The 22,018-nt window shown below is 38.8% G+C and overlaps 1 protein-coding gene across 1 annotated transcript in view; it reads left to right on the forward strand.

The window, feature by feature from the left end:
• LOC135464345 (microtubule-actin cross-linking factor 1, isoforms 6/7-like) overlaps nt 1–22,018 on the forward strand; it is a 49,235-nt gene that overhangs the window by 11,674 nt on the left and 15,543 nt on the right. Inside the window, exons 12-27 of the mRNA XM_064741770.1 lie at nt 139–465; nt 1,052–1,261; nt 2,442–2,561; nt 2,836–2,935; nt 3,690–3,922; nt 4,259–4,483; nt 4,791–4,892; nt 5,205–5,372; nt 5,650–5,805; nt 6,180–6,374; nt 7,249–7,377; nt 9,523–9,693; nt 9,971–10,126; nt 10,517–10,723; nt 11,204–11,323; nt 16,855–17,027. Of these exons, the coding sequence (XP_064597840.1) occupies nt 139–465; nt 1,052–1,261; nt 2,442–2,561; nt 2,836–2,935; nt 3,690–3,922; nt 4,259–4,483; nt 4,791–4,892; nt 5,205–5,372; nt 5,650–5,805; nt 6,180–6,374; nt 7,249–7,377; nt 9,523–9,693; nt 9,971–10,126; nt 10,517–10,723; nt 11,204–11,323; nt 16,855–17,027 (2,792 nt within the window). The remainder of the gene's footprint in view (nt 1–138; nt 466–1,051; nt 1,262–2,441; nt 2,562–2,835; nt 2,936–3,689; nt 3,923–4,258; nt 4,484–4,790; nt 4,893–5,204; nt 5,373–5,649; nt 5,806–6,179; nt 6,375–7,248; nt 7,378–9,522; nt 9,694–9,970; nt 10,127–10,516; nt 10,724–11,203; nt 11,324–16,854; nt 17,028–22,018) is intronic.

A 22,018-nucleotide genomic window follows, 5' to 3' on the forward strand; every position in this document is an offset into this window, starting at 1 on the left:
GTAGATCTTTAAGTAAAGACCAGACAATACACAGTATTGTAATGATACACAAAAGATTTAATCTGTGCTAGGCGTGACATACATTCAACTGGGCCAGTAACTTCTTCATCACCATTCGCATTTAAATATATTTTGCAGGCTTTCAATGAAGACCTGCACGAAAAGCGAAACGCTGTCAAAGACATAATCAACAAGTGTAACCGAATGTTGCGAGAGACTACAAACGAACAGACGGACGAGATTAAAAACCGACTGGAAAGTATTCGGACCCAGGCGGACATTGTGTGTCAGTTGAGTGACGACCGTCTCCACCAATTAGAAGCCGCCGTTCCACTGGCCTCGCACTTCAGTGAGAATCACGGAGAGTTGAGCGCGTGGCTTGACGAGATGGAGGCGGAGCTTCAGGCACAGGGTCCTGCTGGAGAGGATCTGGACCAGATCAGGAAGCAACAGGACAGTCTGAAAGTGAGTTGTGAAAAAGCGGACGTTCTCTTCCCCTTCTGTGTACAGGTCATTTACTCGGGACTGTTCTTAGCAGGGGCCAGTGGATCCATGACTGAGTAAATGTCTGATAGAAACACATATTCTTACATAATGAAAATACTGTGAATGTTTGTCCCACTCCATCCTTTCAAAATCAAAGAAACTCAATTCTTTTAGTGATCAAGGACAAAATGAATGGGATATAAATGCCAGCCGCTGATACTGTTAACAGCAAAATGTCGAAGTCATAAACACATTTTTGTTATGAAATAGGCAATTCAGGCTATGTTAAAGTTTCCACTGGTGTGAGCAGTATTCTTTTTTTATGAAAGAATTCGTTTAATCTTAACCAAACCAAGAAGTAAAATCAAGTATCCAGAAGCCCCAGCAGAGTATTGGGGGATAAAATCATTTAGTTGTTCGGACATCTGCATCAACATATCAAGTGAGAACAGAAATATAAATCCAAGAGGACCTAACGCGTCTAGTAGAAGTTTGAATTTTCTTTGCTTTGAGAATAGTAATCAAAATGTTTTAAGGCGAAACCACATCCCCATTTCTTGTGTAGGGCACTCAGCAGATTATTGAGGACCACAAGCCATTCGTGGAGGATCTGAATGCCACGGGCCTGGAGATGATGGAGATCTGTGGGGACGAGGACTCGGCGGATGTTCAAGGACAGTTGTACGGGATTAACCTCCGGTACGACGAGCTGAAGACGTCTGCCCGACAGAAGGCGGACGAGCTCAGCGAGGCCCGTAAAAACAGGGCCGATGAGGTAAGGCTGGAGTAGTATAGGTGTGGTCTTGCGGGTCAAATCTGATTCATAGCCACTGATTGAACTGCAGTGTCCTTACTTATTTTCAAAAAACACCTTACAATATAATTCAAGATGTACAGCATAGAGAGTAAAACTAGAGCAGCGACGACAGGGTGATAGCTGACAAATAGTAACACGTAACCCCTGAAATACGGTCTCTTGTCAGTTAACCTCAATCAGGTTTTTATTCTAACTGTTCTTGTAAAGGCATAAATTGTATAGCAAATTACACGCCCCCAACAGTCTCGTCACAACACAGGGTATAAATGGTTGTCATACACAATATTTCTTTATATGCTACACTCGGATATAATATGGGGGCCTCCGTGGCTCAGTTGGTTAGCACGCTAGCGCAGCGTAATGACCCAGAAGCCTCTCACTAATGCGGTCACTGTGAGTTCAAGTCCAGCTCATGCAGGCTTCCTCTCCGGCGGTACGTGGGAAGGTCTTGCAGCAACCTGCGGATGGTCGTGGGTTTCCCCCGGGCTCTGCCCGGTTACCTCCCACCATAATGCTGTCCACCGTCGTAAAAGTGAAATATTCTTGAGTACGACGTAAAACATCGATCAAATGAATAAATGATTGAACTTGTCCAACAATTAATATTATCCATTTCTGTTAAACGTTTCTGCAAATTGCGCTTAATTTTAGACTACCCTAAGTTCTCAATAAATTCCACCAGTAGAGCAATTTAAAAACATTTGTATTGCTCAGGCAGAGAAATATGAACTTTTCAATTTCAAAATAACCTGTCTAGATCAAATATCTTCAATTATGTCAAAACAGGCACTATGTTAATTTAGCGTAAGGATGTGAAGTAACATTTCAAGCTGTCATCTAGGAGAGTCTTTCTTGGTTTCTTTAGTGTTTTAGTTTTTATTATTATAGATTACTTGAGATCCTTTTGTTGCCCAGAAATTTACCCCAGAAATCGTGTGTTAAGTCTAGACAAATCAGATAAATCTGGGGGTGCATCTGCCCTGTGAACTTGGCTAATCGTTGGGGGCAGTTTCAGAAGACTGAGAGTGCAGAACACTTCTGCACTCTCGTTGGCACAGCATGCTTGAGATGGGGTCTTCAAATGCTTGCTATCGTTTGTGCTTTTAGAAAGTAATGACTACGCGATATTTAATTTCAGACGGCGGACAGCATCGACAGCCTGTTGGAGGATATGTGTCAGTTCAAAGGTCAGCTCGTGGCTGCAGATCCAATCCCGTCGAATCCCGAGAAACTGAAAGAGGAAATAGAAGAAAACAAGGTGGGTTAAGCACAACACAGATCAAAGTAGATATCCATGAATATAAGGAGAACCTTACAAGTAATATTAGTTTTCATGACCTACTTGTTCGAAAGTGTATCAGCAGTTAAGACTGATATTAACTTAAGTCTTGATTAAAACTCCATCGCTGGTATTGAAATTCAAGTCTGAGTGAAATTTGAATAGTATGTTGAACAAAGTCCTCCTTGTCCAATAATTGTGAACTGAGATACTACTGTTGGTACAGCGAACTTTGTCTTATTTCTGTGCGCAGATTATATTAGAACAAGTAGAGAAGAGACGGCCGTACATTGACCGAGCCGCGGATGCCGTCAAATCTCTGAAAGACCAAGAAAATGACGAAGATATGGACTGTAAGTGATCTTGGTCAAAACAGACTACGGTTGTTGAGTAACATTTCATTTCATTTATTTCACCAGTCTAATTATTCATGGACAACAATCCAATGAAAACAATATTGGCGGGAACAGAATCCCCACCGGGGATTATAATATCCCGTTTTTATCTGTCGGTACTATCTCATCTTAGTTTAGAGTAGTAACCTATACAGGCACGGTCCCTATTGATCGATTTTTTCACTTAATTCTAATTGAAGCAGTGACATTAAAGAAGGTTTAACAGTACTCTAAACATTAGCTCACTTTAAGACACAAACATACCGTGCTAAATCATCTCTTCTAGACGAACATCAGAAATCCAGCTGTTGTACGTTGATCACAGTTGAAAAGAAAGATGAAAATGATGTCTAAGTTCAAGACAGCTACAGGTTTAAATTACATTACTTGTGACAAACTTGTGAATTGAAACGTGAATGGTAATCGTGGGTTCCACGAGTGGAAAACTAAGTAATAACTGAAATGCTCTTGTGAGAGAAAGAGAGAGTGAGGAAAAAAAAAAAAAAAAAAAAACGCGAAATAAAGAAAAAATAGTTTCTGAATCTAACGATGGATACCAGTTATCCATTTCATCATTCCATTGTAGTTGAGGACAAGCAGAGACAAAAGATGTACAAGAAGAGACAACTCATACACAAAACACAAAAGAATGAAACCTAGTTTCTGAATTAGTGTTGACACAAGTTATGTGCATTACACCATTTCATTGTAGTTGAGGACATGGATAGTAAGTTGTCTGAAGTACGGAAACTCTGCGCATCCATACAAGCAGACGGTGCGGCCAGAGACAAGGCTCTGAATGACGCTCTCATCGTGTCAGATAAGTTCTATGACGTAATGACTGACGTCACCACTGCACTCCGTGACCTCAAAGACAACGTTCTGTCCCAGGAGCCGCCCGGAGTGGATGCGCCTACGGTACTGGAACAGATGAAGGAGCTAGAGGTAACTATTAAATGAGAAATTATTGACGCGCTAAAGGCCATATGTTCGATATTTTTTTTCAAAAATATTAGCATTGATTTCAATGACCGAAATGCCATCTCTGGTTCTCAGATGTCATCTTGGTATCGGTGACGTGTTGTCTCTCTTGGAATAAATACAGTTAAAACAATATGGTTGGCAAAATTACCCTCATAGGTAATTTTTTACTATAAATTTTTTTACGGCTCCGTACATTTTACCATTCATCAAATCTGGCACGAAAAGTTTTGAGTTTTAAAAGTATTTTTAAAGGAAATCAATAGTTAAAGTTTGACAAATATTTATGTTTCAACGCAGGAATTTAAGAACGAGATGGTGAAGTGTAAGGACATGGTGAACGACTGTCAGCGAATCGGAGGTCAGCTGGATGCCATTTGTGGTGCCACTGGCAAGATTGAAGTGAAGAAAAACCTGGAAGATTTAGGAGTTTTGTTGGACGATGTGGAAGATATTACCAAAGACAGAGAAGAAGAGCTCAACAAGGGTCTCGCGGTGGCCGAGAAATTCCAGAACACTCTCGATGTAATTGTTATTCTGGTGTCTGCTTTCATTTCCATAATCCTGGCTGCAGTCGTGTCAGTGAAATATTCTTCAGTAAAAACCAGATAAATAAATAAATAAACAAACGATCGTTTAACTTATACCTGCTAAGTTGAAATCATTAATATTAAATGTACAGATGATTCTGAATTATATTGTAGCTTTTAAGCTCATTAATAACAGTATGAGAATAAATGACGTTTAAACAATATCCGTGCGGGCAAAGGCATGGTTTGGTATACATGTACCTCGTGTTTTGGTATACATGTACCTCGTGTTTTGGTTTCAGTCTATAATGTCCTGGCTTCCAATGTCGGAACACAAACTGGGGAATATGGATCCCCCGGTGATGGACCCCAGGGGCCTTCAGAAACAAACAGAGGAGATACAGGTCGGTGCGATAATATAGCTGTTATAGCCATCTGATGCTATAAATAACAAAAAACAAATTCTGCTGCTTATCCTCTAAAATACTGAAGCGCTCCTATGATCTAATCAAAATTCCAAACATTTTTAAGCTATAAAGGGAGCAAGTTTTTCGAAAGTGAAGCTGAATTAAGTAGTATTGTTCTAAACAACAATTAACAATCTTTCGTTCTAATTGTGAAAGATATTATTCCCAGGCAAGCATATATAAAATGTAATTTTAATTACTGCAGCAGTGAATATTTTTGACATGACTTTACCCATATCATATTTGCAGTCATTCAAGACACAGATTCACCCTAAAATAGTGGATCTCGAGGCTTTGAACCAACAGCTGGCTGCTCTGCGCGACACGTCACCAATGGCGGCCGAGTCACTTCAGAGGCCGGTACAAGACGTTAACCAGAGATGGAGCGACCTCATCAGAGAAATCTCTGCAAGGGAGGTAAGTCTTGTACAAAATTTGATGGTGTTTAAATGGACTTGCTGTTGCGCCAACGAACCATGAGGGCGTGGAACTGACGTCATCGTTTAACTGATCTTAAACTTTTATGAGAACCACGTTTTGTTGTATGTATGCTCTAGCGTTCATTCCAAAAATTCTTCAATTTATTATCCTGTAATTTTAATGTCCATAAATTACACTTGCGATGGGATACTCAGTGGTGAAATTTTCATTAAATATTGAAGCCAGGTATTTATTTTATCCTTTCCTTATATAGGCATCTCTTAATGACATGGGCATGCATGTTGGAGAATTGGACAGCGCCATGGATGACGTCATCAACTCTGTCACTCTAGGCGACAAAGGCGGAAGTAAGATCCCAGAAAGCCACGCGGATCCCAAATGTCTGGAAACGAGGCTGAAACGTCTCCAGGTTAGTTGTTATATAAAAATGAATTTGTAACAAAACACGTAAACATAAGGTTGGAAGAGCATTTGGATGTACACTCAAGGCCTGTTTCTAACTGTGAATTTTCTGTATGGAAGCGAATTTGACCATTATTTGATGAATTCAAGATTTCTGATATATGGATGATGTCTAGGGACTTTTTCAGAACGGTGGTTGGATGAAAGCAATAAGGGATGAACGCAGTTGTATTAAAAAGAACATCGGTCAATAATGAAACCAACGAGAAAACATACATAGTTTCAAAAATTCATCGCTTGAAAAAAAATTTATTTTCAGGACGTTGTTGATCGTTTCTTAATCAAACACTTCAACAATTATGCAATAACCCGATATTTCAGCTGATACAAAGGGATATACAGAACCAGGAGGCTTTGAGTCGGAAGTTGAACAAAGCTGTTGAAGATTTGCTGAAGCGAACAGGCGATGAGCATTCACCTCTGAGCGAGAAAAAAAATCTGATGAATGAACTGGTGAAATCGGCACAGGTGAACACTCTGGGAAAGCAGAATCAGTTGCAAGAGGCCCTTAGAGAGGTAAGTTCTCCGTTATTCGGACGCCTCCGCAGCCCCAAAATTAGCGGGGCTAATGCAGCACATTGACCCAGGAGCCCATCACCATCGCGGCTGCTGTGAGTTCAAGTCCAGCTCGTGCTGACTTCCTATCCGGTCGTATGTGGAAACGCCTTTCAGCAACCTGTGGATTGTCGTGGGTTTCCCCCGGTCTCTGCCCAGTTTCCTCCCGCCGTAATGCTGACTGCCACTGTATCAGTGAAATATTCTTGAAAACACCAGTCAAATAAATTAATAAATTATCCGCCTCTTGTTTTACATTTCGGTGAAGGATTATGATGAACACATTTCCTTTGATAGATTTACATTTGTTGATAATAAAGTATTAAATTAAGTTTTCATTTTATTACGTAACCGTTGGGCGTTGAGATGTACAGATGACATCAGGATGCCTATAGAAGCATCACATGTCGAACAGTATAACAAACCATTCATGAAGGCATACATGCTGCTCAGAATAAGACGTTGGGGGTGGGGGTGGGGGGTGGTGGGAGAAATATCTTGCCGGTGAATTCAGAGGCTAAATTACCTTTGATTAAAATTTGTGAAATATTATGCTAAAATTATTTCAAGTGCAACTGTGGATTGTGGATGAGAGAAAGTTAAATTGTTTTAACACAAAAAATCCCTTGTTACTGTGGTATTTCGTTACTGGGCTTGCAATATTTGTGTTTGAAAAGGTTTAATTTTTACCACGTCTGGTATATTAAAATGCGATTAAAATATGGTACATTGGTGAATCTTAGAATCACGATCAGTTTTAAGTAGCCTGTATATATGGTAGCAGAATGTTACAATCACTGGATAACCCAACTGTAATATTAAATTTTTCATTCAGGTGAAAAAATTCGTGGGGTCTATTGAGGATCTCCTGCAGTGGATTAACGAGCTAAGGATGGATCTGAAATCCCCGGCCCCTCTGGGAGCTCTACCAGACACAGCCAAGAGACAGAGTGATGCATTCAAAGTAACACATTATTCGTACTAATTAAGTTCATTATACTAGTGGCCTCGGTGGCTTAGTTGTAAGCCTGCTGGTGTAGCACAATCACAAAGGAGCCTCTTGCCAAAATTCATGTCCAGCTCAAGCCGGTTTCCTTTCTAATTGTACCTTGAAATGTCAACCAGCAACCTGCCAGTGGTCGTGGGTTTCCCCAAGGTTTCACCCCACCACAAGCTGGCCCCCTTCGTATAAATGAAATATTCTGGTGTTCTGCTTAAATCATTTCATTATATTCTCAGGCCCTCTTTCCGGCCTATAGAAAAAAAAACAATATATAATATCCTGCAATGGTATGAAACAGAGCAGTGTGTGGTACAAAGGAGAACAATTACATACAACACTGAGCGAAAGACACAAATTGTGACAAATTTCTTAACTGTTTCTATCAACATTACATGTACTGTGACTGGCTTAGGGATCTCCATGCAATTTTGTGGTCTGGGTAAATTGTTTTGGATGATATTCTATTGTCTCAAATTCATTGTTCTGAACAGATGGGACTGTGGAGTCTCAAATTTTGCAAGGTCCCCAATACTGATTACTTGTCTACGTCAGACCGTAATGATTTGATGTCAAGGTTTAAAAATATATTTTTTAAGTTGATTCGCTTTGGAGGAAATGAATGAAAATGAATTTCTTTTTATAACTTATGAAACAGTGAATAAAGTAAAAACAAAAGCCCACTTATAGTCTCGAATATTCCTAAGTATTCTAATAAGACAGACTAACTGTACTATAACCCTGGTGTCCCTATATTAACAGGTAATTCAGGTCGCTGTCCCATTGGCAGACTTTAAAAGCAATATCATATCGCCATCAGGGAATATAGCTAATTGGTGAAAGACGAAGAGCAAACAGTATTTGACAGTAAAACCGTGAGATGAGCGAAATTACATTGAACGTAACACGCGACGCCAATAATAAAAGTAAATAAATTGGTCTCATCATGAAAAGTAAAGATCTAAATAACATGTATTCAGTTAGTTAGTTAGTTGGCCGATTAGCAGGATTATAAATAATCTCCCTTGTAGCACGGATAGAGATTATGTCTTATTCACCACACGTTTTTCATCTGATTTTATCTACAACGCTGTCTGTACATGGAGGATTTTTCTCGTGAACTGTGTGATCCTTTACGTAAAGATTTAATCGCCATATTACTGCAACAGTTGACATATTTTTGTTTCCATACGATGTAACTATGTTATGTGCGTTACCAAGGTTAGAGTATAGTTACGTTGGCCACAACTAGACACGTAGAACTCCGTTCTACACAGCCTTGGGGAGGATATGTGGGGGACATACCGGCGGTGTGGGGAATAACGGTTTACAAGCTGAATCACTACTTTTGATGTATGTACCCAAGTTCGGGTGTACATATTAAATAATGTACATGTCAATAACTTGACCCAGTTGTTGTGCTATGTTGTATAGCCTTGGTTGCATCAGAGGCTTTAATAGACAAATTACAGATTTGCTGTTTGTGAAGGAATACTGGTAGGAAAGCACCCTGAGCTGTTCATTTCAGATCAGATTTGTACCTTTTCTGGTGCTTCCCCACACTAGTCTACTGTGGTTGAAATTACGTACAGAGTGTCCTAGAAGTCGCACACCATACAGGTTGAAGTTGAATGCTTCAGCTACAGAGCGGTGTGTTGTCCCATCTCTTCTAAACATAAAAACCAATTCAACTCTTTCTTGTGCTGTTAGTTTATTAGCCATAATTAACTCTGAAAAACAGAAAAAAAAATTAAAATCAGTATTAAAGCTGAAACACAGAAAAAAATGAAAATCAGGATGGTGCACGACTTCTGGGACACCCTGTATATTAGGCTAGGTCACTTGGTTTATGTGCACAAAAATTTACACCATTTTTGTCCCATACCCACAAGTCAGTCTAGTGTGCTTCACTCCACACAGAATATTACAAAATATGCAAATTTTATCATCCTAGTAACAGAAAAACCATAAGTTTGCTGAGAACATATCGTATCAGAAAATTGATACTTACAGTAATCAACATGCGGAAGGTATGCTTCACTGACCTGATCTTCCACATTTTCACTTGTTTATTTTTGCTTCACTTGACAATCTTTGATTCCCAAACAGAAACAATTCGAGGACATGCTGAGCAAGGAGGACAGCGTTGGCGAACTGGTTGCCAAGGGACAGAAAATTCTGGAGAGATGTAAACCGGAAGACGTGACCCAGATGTCTGAAAAGATGCGCAAACTGAAGGAAAGATGGCAGGATACGAAAGAAAGGGCATACAGGCGGAAGGTGAGGAGAGGAAAAATTGAAATGACAATTAAACGGTATATGTTACCGGACCAAATCTCGGTAGTATAAATCTCGGAAGATAGTAATGCACCTGTAGATGGCAGTAAATTTTATCCATTTATTGCTGTCTTGTTTTAATGCTTGGCTTGAACTCATCGGAGCTTGGAAAGGACAATGGGTGGTATTGCTTTATTGAGTTTGTGCCTGTTGAATTAATGCATATAACGTTTGAAGATTTCTTTACTCAGGTATGAAGTAATTTTTTCTTTTCCTTCAGGACAAACTTGAGGAACATTCCCAGAATGTTGGCGAATTCCACAAAACTCTTAAAGGATTCACCGAATGGTTGACCAACTCTGAGATCACTCTGAAGGGTTTTGTGTATCCCAGCAAGCTCGTGGACCGAGTACTGAAGCAAATAGAAACACATACGGTAAGATTTTCACTAAAATTATCTGTATTTCTTTTTTTTAAATATTCCCAATGTAAATTTAATAATCTACATATGTATCATGGAAGAGATATTTTAACAGTATATTTTTATTTTTCAATTAAAAATTATTTAACAGCTAACTATAAGGCATATTGAACATTATACCATTTTCATTACACATATAAAGCAGTTTAATTTACCTTTTATCATTTGAACACTTGAAAACATTTTCTTCACCCGTGAATAATGGGAGAGATAATCTGTTTTGGGATTTTGGGAACAACTTCAAATTTTTGAATATTTGTAATTCTTTAATTTTTTAGTTATTTCCATTTCTTTTCAAATGATATCGACATTCTGTTATTTTGAGTAATTTCCATTTTTTCACAGAGTTTTAAGGCAGAAGTTATGAAGCAGAAAGAAATAATGGAAAAGCTGGATAGAACTGGAACCTATCTGAAATACTTTGGACGAAAACAAGATACCATCTACATTAAGAACTTGCTAGTTGGGATACGACTACGTTGGAAAAAATTATTGCGACGTGTCGACGAGAGAGGACGCTATTTGAAACAAGCTCACAAAGAAGACAAGCGGGTAAACAATAATTTCCATTCTACAAACTTTCGTTTACTTTGCACTTACATCTTATTGAATACTTTTTCTACGAGCTAAATAATTAGAAAAAATTATTTTTTGTTCAACCACGTTATTTGAGAAATGTATCGACTGGTCTTTCTGAGTAACATGTGCGACTCATTGCACATTAGGTGCGGGTTCAATCCCGAGTTTGGACAAGGCATTTGTGAATTTGTGGCTCTCATCATGCACTGTTTATGGGGCTTTGATGACAATAAGAGGTCACTGAGGCTTCTGTGGCTGTTTGCGCAATCTAAGGTTTGTCCAAGACCATTTGTGTTCACCAATATGGTGTGGATATATGTGCATCACATATGGGGAAACTCCTCAGTAACTAACCACCCATTCGCTGCCTTAGGTCTTACACCAGCGCTACTGAACAGTCATTAGATCAAAATTACTCTCGAATCATTTGTGTGGTGTACTTTATCTCTTCAGTTCTACGATGCATGGAAGAGTCTCTGTGATTGGTTGGACCAGAGTGAGAGAAAAATGACACGGATAATCAGCCAAGCCCAATCGCCAAACAAGGTCAACCAGGATATGGACGAAATCAAGGTAAAGTCTACCTTTCTGTGTAACACAGAATTTATTCCACCTGAAGTACTGATGTCTAAAACTAGGTGGTGGCTATACTACAAATGGTGAAGGTACATGGACATTGCTGAATGTATTTTTGCTAGACTTGCCTGGGACTGGGTATGTGCGTGGTCTGCATATAACACTTTCTTATATATGTGTATGCAGATGGGTGACTACATTCAAAATTTTACCTGAACATTTTGCTGATTTTACAGCAGTTTAGTTTAAGTTACCAGACGGGAGGCCTCTCACCAATGCGATCGCTGTGAGTTCATGCTGTATGGCTTCCTCTCCAGCCTGATATAAAGCTGCGGATTGTCGTGTGTTTCCCCTGGGCTCTGCCCGCTTTCCTCCCACCATAATGTTGGCCGCCGTCGTATAAGTGAAACATTTTTGAGCACGGTGTAAAACTCCAATCAAATAAGTAGATTTAACTTTCCAAAATGAGTAATTCCATGATGACTGATATAATGCTGCATAGAAATAACTACATTTTACAAGCATCGAAAGTATTCAAAATCCAAGAATAAATAATAAAATAATAAAAATTGACCTCATTTTCTGCATCTTGGAATCTACAGGACCCGGTAAGGACATTTAGCGGAACTTTGGGTATAATCCTGCTTGTTTTGTCCCTGTGCACTTAATCCGTTTGTCCCTCTTGAATAACAGTGATCCTATGACATGATCTGAGAGGAGCGAGATATTAAACTAGACTGTTAGAAAATTCCCATAATTATACTATATATTTTCACCCAGCCACAGTTATTTCCGTTTCTTCCTCTATAGATTACTAGTTTTCAATAGCAGCTTTGTTTTTCTTTACAAATGTATTTATCTATCACCTATTTATTTTTCCACGAGAGTTTCGTTTTCTTTACGGAACTGTTTTTCTGTAACAAAATTTTGTTGTATGAGAACGTCTTAACGGCTTCTAATTTCGTTTGGCTCTTTCATGTTTTACTACTTCTGCAAAGATAAGCGTTGGATTTACTTGACATGTATTGAGGAAATTCTTTTGTGACCTGAAAGGGTCATTCCCTCCTGTTCTTGTGTGGATATGTTCTTATACGATACAATCATGAAAGCACTCATTCCCACTATTTCACACCACTATGTTATTCTGTAATAAATATATTTATCAGTTTTACCTTTTCCTTATCCCCCTGTTATACTGTTGTAAACTAAATCATCTATTTCAAATCTCTCATCATACACGTTATCGGACATTTACAGGTTTGATACATGTCGACGTAAGAATAATATATGAACGATTAAATTGTACTGCATACAAATACAGGTAGGCCTATATGTGAAAAGTAATAGTATATTTGTTTAAATTATTTGAAATACAGGGAAGATAACAGACGCATACACATTTAGTATGATATGCCCTATGCTCGAAACAATTCCACTTTTTATTTCGTTATCCGAGGAAAAAGTTATGTGTCAGTTTTTCGGTACATGATCAATCTCGAAAAAAATATGCCCATTCTGAATGATTATTTTCTTTGAAGTGTAAGGCCTTATATATCCACGTGTCAGATTGCTGTAAATGTTTATACGGACAACAGTTTAATTATCTTGTTCATGTTTGTTATTATTGTCAAAACCTGCATACTAACATTGGTCAAATAGCCGGCAGCTTTGGCCGTGGAACCTGTGGAGCCATATGGAGAGCTACCTTAAAGGAGGTTTCTTTTGACGTTTACTGGGTTTCCTCTTTCTATAAATCCCACGGGCACAATAAGTCAAATACTCTAAAAAGCTGTGCAGTGTAGATCAAAGAGAAAAGAAATAATTAAAGTTGACCGCTGTTTGATTGTGATACTCAATAAAGAAATGGCGAGGAAATTAAGGAACATTCATGCGGTAGTCAGAAATTCCCTGTAGAGGACTTACTTTATTGTTGGGTGTATACATTTATTATAAATGTTTGACATACATTACAACAGGCTGCAAATGCTCTCATTATAACCGGTGGAGGGCCGAAACGGCCGCATAATGGCCGAAAGGAACTCAAGGTATCAACGCGCTTTGCTATATGTCACGTGACTAGCTTAGATCGTCTGCACCGCTTTTCAGTTTCTCGTACTTAGTACGAAATGTGAAGGCTGGCCCTACTAGTAGTATTTGTGTGTGTAGAAAGCATCCGTTGTGACATTTTAGATTTTGTTGTTGTTGTTAGGCGTTTCTGTACATTGCTTTTGATAGTTTCTGTACTTTTTTAGCGGCTGCTTAAACTTCAAACGCACCTGCATGTTGGTCGCGTGAGCTCTGCAATAGCTGTAGAAAGCAGCAGTCGGCATCACCACCTCTTTTAATGATCAGCTGTGTGTGGTAGCTGTGGCTGATGTTAGCAAGCTTCCATTATACACTGTTGCTTTTAGTGTACCAGTAGTGAGCTGTTCTTATAGTACTTTATGATGATAAAGAAGTGTACCTCTTAGTGAATGACATGTAGTTTTGTATTTCGTGCATGTATATTTATTTATTCATTGGATTGTTCCTCGTGAAGTTTTTTTCCTGTATGGCGGGAAGGTTTATCGGTGGAGAATCGACATCGAAATGACTGATATCCTCCGCCTAACTTAACTTCATTGCTGTCGTATAAATGGAACATGTTTGACTAGGACATTGTATACTGTACTGAACAATACGCATGAAAATATATTAGAAGGAACACGCTGTGTGGTTACACAATTGCTTATTGTTGTTTTTTTCTGGTGTTTCACATTTTCAGTAAAAATGCAATGTAAATTTTATGCCCTGTTGATATCCGTCCACCGTATCCATTATTTCCAAATGTGATGTTGGTGCTGTAGGATGTAGTCTACACCACTTTGATGTCTGTTGTGAAAATCGTAAATATTGTTCTTTGGGATGAAGTTGTGATCTATTAATTATTTTTTATTGTGATCATAGGTATAAGAGACTTAGGCCTTTACAAGTTTTTAGTATTTAATTCTTTCAACATATCGGGTCGCAATCTGGGCATGCGTATTTTACTTAACTTTATATCGGGGTGCTCGATTTCGTCCATCTTAGTTACCATAGTACCAAGGGCGGAATAGTAATGTCGTGAGTGAGTGAAAACTTGTTATTGAAATATTGTGCTTACTTTTAGCCTCATATCAATTCACCTCATATCAATTCGCCTCGTTTCAATTTTAACATAGCTCCTGGGTTGAACGTTGAACGTCAGGTCTACTCAGATAAACGTGTGAAAGTGTCTTAAATTAGGTATTATGTTCCGTTTGTGTAGGTCATTTGGTATGATCGCAGCCATGGACGAAAGACCCAAGCTAGTTGCGTTCATTTCCCGTTGCTGTTGTTATTTTTGTAAATTTACAGAATAGTGTATTTTAAATTGTAAAGAAAACTATATTGTTGGGGTTGTCCTTCCTATAGCAGCCTCCATCACACTTGGAAAGCATCGAAAATTAAAATGGAAACATAATAGCTACTAGAGACCTTCTAGAGTATTTAACAAAATCGTTAATGAACAGTTCCCAGAATTCCACGAACATTGGCACAGCATCGGAATTAATATGGAACACCAATTTAGAAGGTTTAATCGTGTCTTTAAATAAAATCGTCCATCTATTAGTCTCCTCCAGTCTCACTTATTCTGTGGCCTTTATCCCCACTCCTCATCATCTACCCCCCCCCCCCACACCCCCCCCCCCCCCTACACACACACACACACCACCTCCACACATACACACCACCACTTCCCGTCGCCTGTGTACATCATCGACTTCAGCATTAGCTTTATTGCTAAGTGACCCAAGCACTTTGTGCTAATGTTGTTTGTAAGAGACGTTAGTAATATCCTACGAACGTGAGTATAAGCTGGCTTAATCTCTCATCTAAACAAATACATGGTGTGAAAACTAACCCGGACTTGTCACTGTTTTCTTTGGTAATGCACATCCTCCTTACTAAGCCATGTGCTGCGACTCTGTACACAAAGCTTGCAGGCACGGATTACTTATTATCACATTTGGATGTTTTGATAAGGGTTAATGAAGCTGTCGAAATAAGATGATTTTGATATTGCTAGGTGTGAGGTTGACTTGGTATAACGGTTTAATATAGTCCTCAATTAAATATATACTTCTTTATTATTCCTTTTTGGCATTTCCTTTGTCTTAGTGTATCTCATGTATTGGACACTGACACAGTTATTGTACCTACGCTTGAAAACGTGTACTTCATTGTTTTTTGATCGTAACTATAGAGTGTCGCACTAGTAAATAGAATGTTACTTTTATCTGGAGAATTGTCTAGGTTTTCATGATTGAAAGGAACACTCGATTATATTGTACATTTCGAAGATAAATTCTGTATTGAATAACGTATGAACACATCACCTCCCTTATGACAACCACCTTTTAGGTTTAATTCATCTTTGCGCGGGTTTATGCAAAATCACAAGCCGCAGTAAAATACAGGGTATATCTCTACCTAATAAAAATTGACCAGTTCAACGCTTTTTTTTTGCCCCAGAGAATTATGTAGACGCTACTGAAGCTTAGCAGTTATTAGGTTACCCCTGAATTTTAACATAGCTCATACCAGAGCGGGATGTTATAGACTGGGTTTGTTTGGTTTGCGGTTCCCTTTTAACGAATTGTGTGGGCATAGCAGGATCTTACAACATTGTATTTGAGCAAAGACACTGCGTTTGTGCATACGAAAAGATCCCCTAACGGAGCCTCAGTATCTCTCATCTCAGTTAAAGATCACGTGACGGGATAACCAGATATTTTCGTGTACACCTGAGTGAGTCAATTGCTCTGGGCTGTTCAACAGGTTGTGTGTGTGTATGTACTATGTTTAACTATATACAAGGAGAGTTCCAGTGGTATAGCTGCCTGTATATACAGGTGTGTCAAGGTAACTTACGACAGGACAGGTAGACAACTCAGGTAAATGATACATTGATACTGACCACCAGGTACGTTAATTCACTTTCACCAAGTGGGTCTGTGTGTAAGTACCGGAGAAAACTATCACCAGGTGAGAAGTTACCCGTGATTTTATGGACCAGGTGTCCTCGTGCACGTATTATAGGTTCCATGACAGAGATAACTCGGCTTTCAGTAAAACTGTACCGATCTCGTGACCTCTTCATTATGAGTTACTAATTTGATTTGTGTGCAAATATTGGAGTTTTTCCCCAGGTGTTGAATAATGGTAAGCCTCAATCCCTAACACACGTAAGCCAGACCAAAATAGAGTTGACGGTTTTAGCAGTTTATCCGAGAAGATGTGAGCGAGTTATTTCAAAGCGGCCAACACTCAGGTGTTGTTAACCTACCAGGTCTGCTCCTATTTGAAAGGATATTCACTTAACTATGGTTTGTCCGAAATGCGGTGTGAGTATAGCCCTTATCTGTATGAAAGCCTGTATTAATACTGTTAGTGTTACTCGCTGCTTTAAGCCTTAAACTAGTTTTACTGATGTTTTAAAGCAAACCGTGTTTTCTGCACATTTGTAGGTATTTCAACAACAACTTAACAGCAAGCATCAGGACTTTTACTCCGCTACTCGACTAGGCAGGAATCTCAAAGATCGGTGCACAAAAACAGACCCCGAAAAGGCGGTCCTGCAGGGCATGCTGGATGACTTAAAAAACAAATGGAATTTTGTTCGTACTGTGGTCTCAAAAAGGTAAGTCCACAACGGCGCCATGTTGACCTAGATTTTGCTGCTTTTCCCCTTCCTACAGCTGTACGTTGAAACTAAGTCTGCAGTGCCACCCGGTGTTAATACCTGATGTCAGGTTCATGTTACTCACCTGGATTACACACCATTATCTGACAGCTACGCAGGTGTTCTATGGAAAATAAAAGCTTACATATGTACTTATGTGCCAGAGCACCAAGTAGCAAGTAACAAGCTGTGAGAGGGGCAGACAGTAGATGCACTACGAAGTGTCAGTACTTCAGCCTAACCCGATGCTAACCGCCATTCTGCTTAAGCGTTAAGTTAATATATATATATATATATATATATATATATATATATATATATATTCTGTGTTTAAATCAGTCAGTCACATAGTAATTTAACGTCAATGCAAGAATATCTACGACACCTCGCCCTTTCAATAGGCAATGACCAGATGATAATGCGCACGGTGTTTAAAGGCAAGGTTGTTTACATTGTCAGCATACTGTCATGTACTTCAAAAGCTCAGTGGGACACTGACATAGACAGCTCTTTACCTGAGAATACCTGGCCTACTTTCACCTTTACGTAGCCACCAGGTGCTTTGTATTGTCAGTGCAATCTAGACGGCTTAGCCAGCACTGATATTTTTGAAACAGATGTCAATGATTCGACAACGCAGTGTAATAGTTCTGGCGAAAGCTTTGTAGCTGAGGTTATAGCCAGCGTGCAGGTGGCAGTTTGTACAGATAACACACGATAATGGACATTTTCACGGAACACATACGGATTACCAAAATGTGCAGTACAGTCGGACAGGAGAAAGCATCACCCTTTATAAATGAGCCACAGCGATCTATGAAATGTCTTTTCAGTCTCCAGTCCAAGCCTTGGTAATTATAATCTAGTTATTAAGATTTTATATTTGATTTACACGCATTTCTTAATAGAAACCTTATTCTGAATATTTTTCTCATGGCTCTTGTAGGATTCCATTTTTTATACGTTTATCATGACAGGTAAAACGAGGTTTTAGACCTTAATGTGAAAAACTCATATATCAGGTAGAAACATGTGAGCTGCTTGCATTGTCAAGATAACCGAGCACCAAAACACATAGCCTACAAACCCAGCATACCGGATAGGTCAAGAAAACTAAGCATGACGGCATCCGTAAATCGAGCTTTCGTGTTGTTCCTGGGTTACAAATAATGGAGATTTCATATATGCACCACAAAGCTTGCACAGTAACTGTAATTACCAGCTGCATGTACAACGTATGTATTGAGGCTGTGGCGTAACAGCTTTCTTGTTCTGGGTGTTAATTAGGACAAAGTTTTAACTTAGCGTAAACAATATCGTGACTACTAGATCTCCTCGGTGAATGTTACGTAGGCTCTGTAAGCCATATGAACACATTTTTTTCTATAGATTTATTTGTCTAGGTAAATAATTCAAGTCTCAGAGCTGTAGTGTTAAAATATAAAGATTCTTTTAAAAAAATAAATAAAAAATTTGGGACTATCTCCGTTGGTGTGATATTACACGTACTATGTTAAATAGGCCCATAGTCTAATAATACTTTCATAATAAAGAACATGACGTCATAATTTCCGGCTGAGTCATTCCGAGCAAGTTTTTCTTTTATGTCTGTCCCGGTTTGTTAAGTCTTTACATGCTTTGTGCGTAATTTTGGATTATCTGCATTTTCAATACTGCACACCTAGGGATCCTGCGGTAATAGATGCAGTTGAAAGTATGAGAAAATATAAAACTAGACAGACGTTATTGATTGAAATCTAAACTTAAAAGTATGCAATATTCTGTGTTCAAGATGCAAGATGAATAATTAACAGAGCAAATGATCTATGCAAACTTATGTGTCCTTATTTACATATCAGTCTGGACGAAATATGCATTGACGTGTGTATAGTCACATTTTATGTACATGCTTTAGCGTGGCAATTTACTGAGCACAAAGTTAATTCGTTCTGCGACAGACCTGAGTTCAATGTAAACATGCAAATGTTTGATTTCGCACCAGGGCATACTAATTTATAAACGTTTGCGAAGTTAAGTCTGCTAGTTATGGATTTGAAGGCGAGGAAGCTGTCAGTGTAGAATGTTTCAGACTATTTATCGATATTGAACTTTTCTACCTCCGTTCAGAGAGAGTTCATTTTCCACGATGCTTTTGTTCTCATCGACAACAATAGCTCCAATGTCTCGATTTAAAGGTATATAACACATGCGCCTCACTGCACATAATACGTATGTTTAGATACAGGTAAGTCGTAGATTAATGAGGCGTGAAATCACCATTAAATCTCAGGTGATTGGAGCTGATTACAGGTAAACTGTCATACCCTAAAACTTACACGACTATCTCGCTCTTAATGCATGCAAAAACGCTTGGAATAGTGAAGCTGTTACTGTAAGGTAGTGCAAAAAGTTGTTGATCAGCATGACATTCATCAAAATGCCATTCAACATAATGGCATTCATCGGCATGGTATTCATCACAATGGCATTCATCAGCATGACATTCAACACAATGGCATTCATCAGCATGGCATTCAACACAATGGCATTCATCAGCATGGCATTCAACACAATGGCAGTCACCACCATGACATTCATCACAATGATAGTGGCATTACTGTTAAAGTTCATACAGCTATGGATATAACGGCATACGATTATAAAAACTTGAGAGAAAACATCGCCTTGGATATAGAACAACTGCTCCTCACACTTCATTAGATAGCGTTTTTTTGGCGTTTTCAGCGTTTATCGCTAGTTAATGACGATTCTGCTCTTACCTGCGCTGATGCAAAAGAATTACACACAGCTGATGGTTTCCTTTAGTAGATAGATGCTTAAATAACCAGTCGCCATTTTGTAATCAGTCAGCTCATTATGAGTATTGTTTCGTAACTTTCAAACTAGGACGTAAAGACAAATTGTATGTATACATGTTACAATGCGTCTACAGGTTAAATTCACCATCGCTCTCACAGGGTGTCAGTGTTAACTTTTCTCCAAATGATTTACCAATGTGGAACGCTGGATATCCCAATTATTAGATCGTAATCAGGGAGTTATCATTGTAGTCATTAATTATGATACGTTATAACTGCTGCAGTGAAAGGTCACGTGCCCCAAACTTGAACTTACCCCTGGCCAGTCGTGAAATCAACATGCGTGACCTGTCAGTCATTTCGCCTTATTTTCGTCCAATTATTGAAGATAAATAGAGAATCACGTCTTCACACAGGAGCACACATTGCCTGGGTTTAGGGGTCAAGACGAGAGTCCGTGAAGTGTGGCTAATAGACCATGCTGGAATCATTGTGTGTAACCTGAAAACAGGATTAAATCTGGATGGGAGTTTTTAAAGAAACGGTGCATTGTAAAATAGCATACATAGACTAAGCACACTGTTCAATGAAAGTATATCCAGTATTGACCCAGGCGCTGCACGGTACCTGGGACTATGTAGATAACAGTCCCAGACGGTACATGTCCCAGAAGTAATGCTAACGTTGTGTTCCTTCCAAACTCAAAACCCCTACAGAAGGACAAGGCTGAAAACTCTTTTTGTAAATGAGGGATGTGCATTTTGTTTTGTTCCTGGCTCACCAGTAAGATGTTTTGGACATAGTTTTGTATCCTATATATAAAAGAAGAGAAAGAAAAATGGATATTCCAAAAGATTATAGAAGAACTGTACTTTTGGAAAACGCGAAACTGCTCAGTTTGTTATTATAAAAAAGTCCTATTTGTAGAATTCTACAATGTATCCAGGGTGCCATGCCGACCTTTCTGGTTGACCTTTGTTTCCACAATACAAAGCAGTTGAAAGCAGGTCGACTTTGCCACGAAAGCAATGACATGAAAGAATGCGACGGTCTGTTTGGCAGTGTTTTCCTTTATTCATTTTTTCCCTTTAACTCGTAGCTGCACGGGTCAACACACAAACTGCCCCGTAAAAATGCTGCTTTTGTGTTTGCTGCATTTCTTCCCTCCTTAATGTCAAGCGTGAATAAATTCCTAATGTTTGATGAATGCACTGTGCGGGGTTTGATTTACGTGACAAAGATGTTTCTGTGTTATGCTATGGTGGTCTGTTTGGACCACCTGGCTGCGTTTAGCAACTTACAAGTAATAGATTAAATCTCATTATGTAACCTAAAAGAGGACGTCTGTAATGTTTTGTCTACAAATTTTGTTCGGAGTGGCTAAGACGCTTGCATTTCAATTACTATGACACAAGAGGTGAGGGTTCAAAACTCGGCCTTGGACAGGGAGTTTGTAGACTCGCCACTCTTACTTTCCCGCCATTCGCACAGTCTGTCATTCGTTGAAGACTGCTCGTCCTCCAGCAGTATTATTTGATTATTGGTAAGTCACACTTGAAAAAGTTCGTCACTAATTGATTTGCCAAATACTTCCCGAACATGGCGTTAAACAACAATCAAATAAATAAATGAACGGAAGTTTTGTGCAAAGGAGTTTTTCTAGCGATGTGGTTTTAGATAGTGGGGTTTAGAGTATAAACAAAGCTATTATAGTAGAGAAAAGTTTTTAAATGCCATGAAACCCAAACTGTTAAAATATGCAAATACCGATATCATGACTTCCGCTTTCATCAACTTGTGTTGCTTTATTCTTCAAATGTTATTGAATTGCACTGTAAAATTTTATAACCCAGGAACTCATGAATAGATATCTCCTTCTTCGCATTTCTTATTCGTATCCACCATGTACATATGCCAGTGCTCAAGTGTATCTGTTGTGTGGAGAGAAAAGACATCTATATTAATGTCTAGCTGATGCCTTCGGGCGACGTCTTAACACATCGTGAATTATATATTTTTCTGCAACTTAGGCTAATTAAATACAATGAAACCCTAATTAACGTGGCGCGGACGAACTACTATATATGGGCGAATAGATTCACAGAGCATAAACATAACAGACGATAAAAT

Source organism: Liolophura sinensis, chromosome 4, assembly GCF_032854445.1.
Source record: "Liolophura sinensis isolate JHLJ2023 chromosome 4, CUHK_Ljap_v2, whole genome shotgun sequence".
In the NCBI taxonomy this organism is placed as follows: Eukaryota; Metazoa; Mollusca; class Polyplacophora; order Chitonida; family Chitonidae; genus Liolophura; species Liolophura sinensis.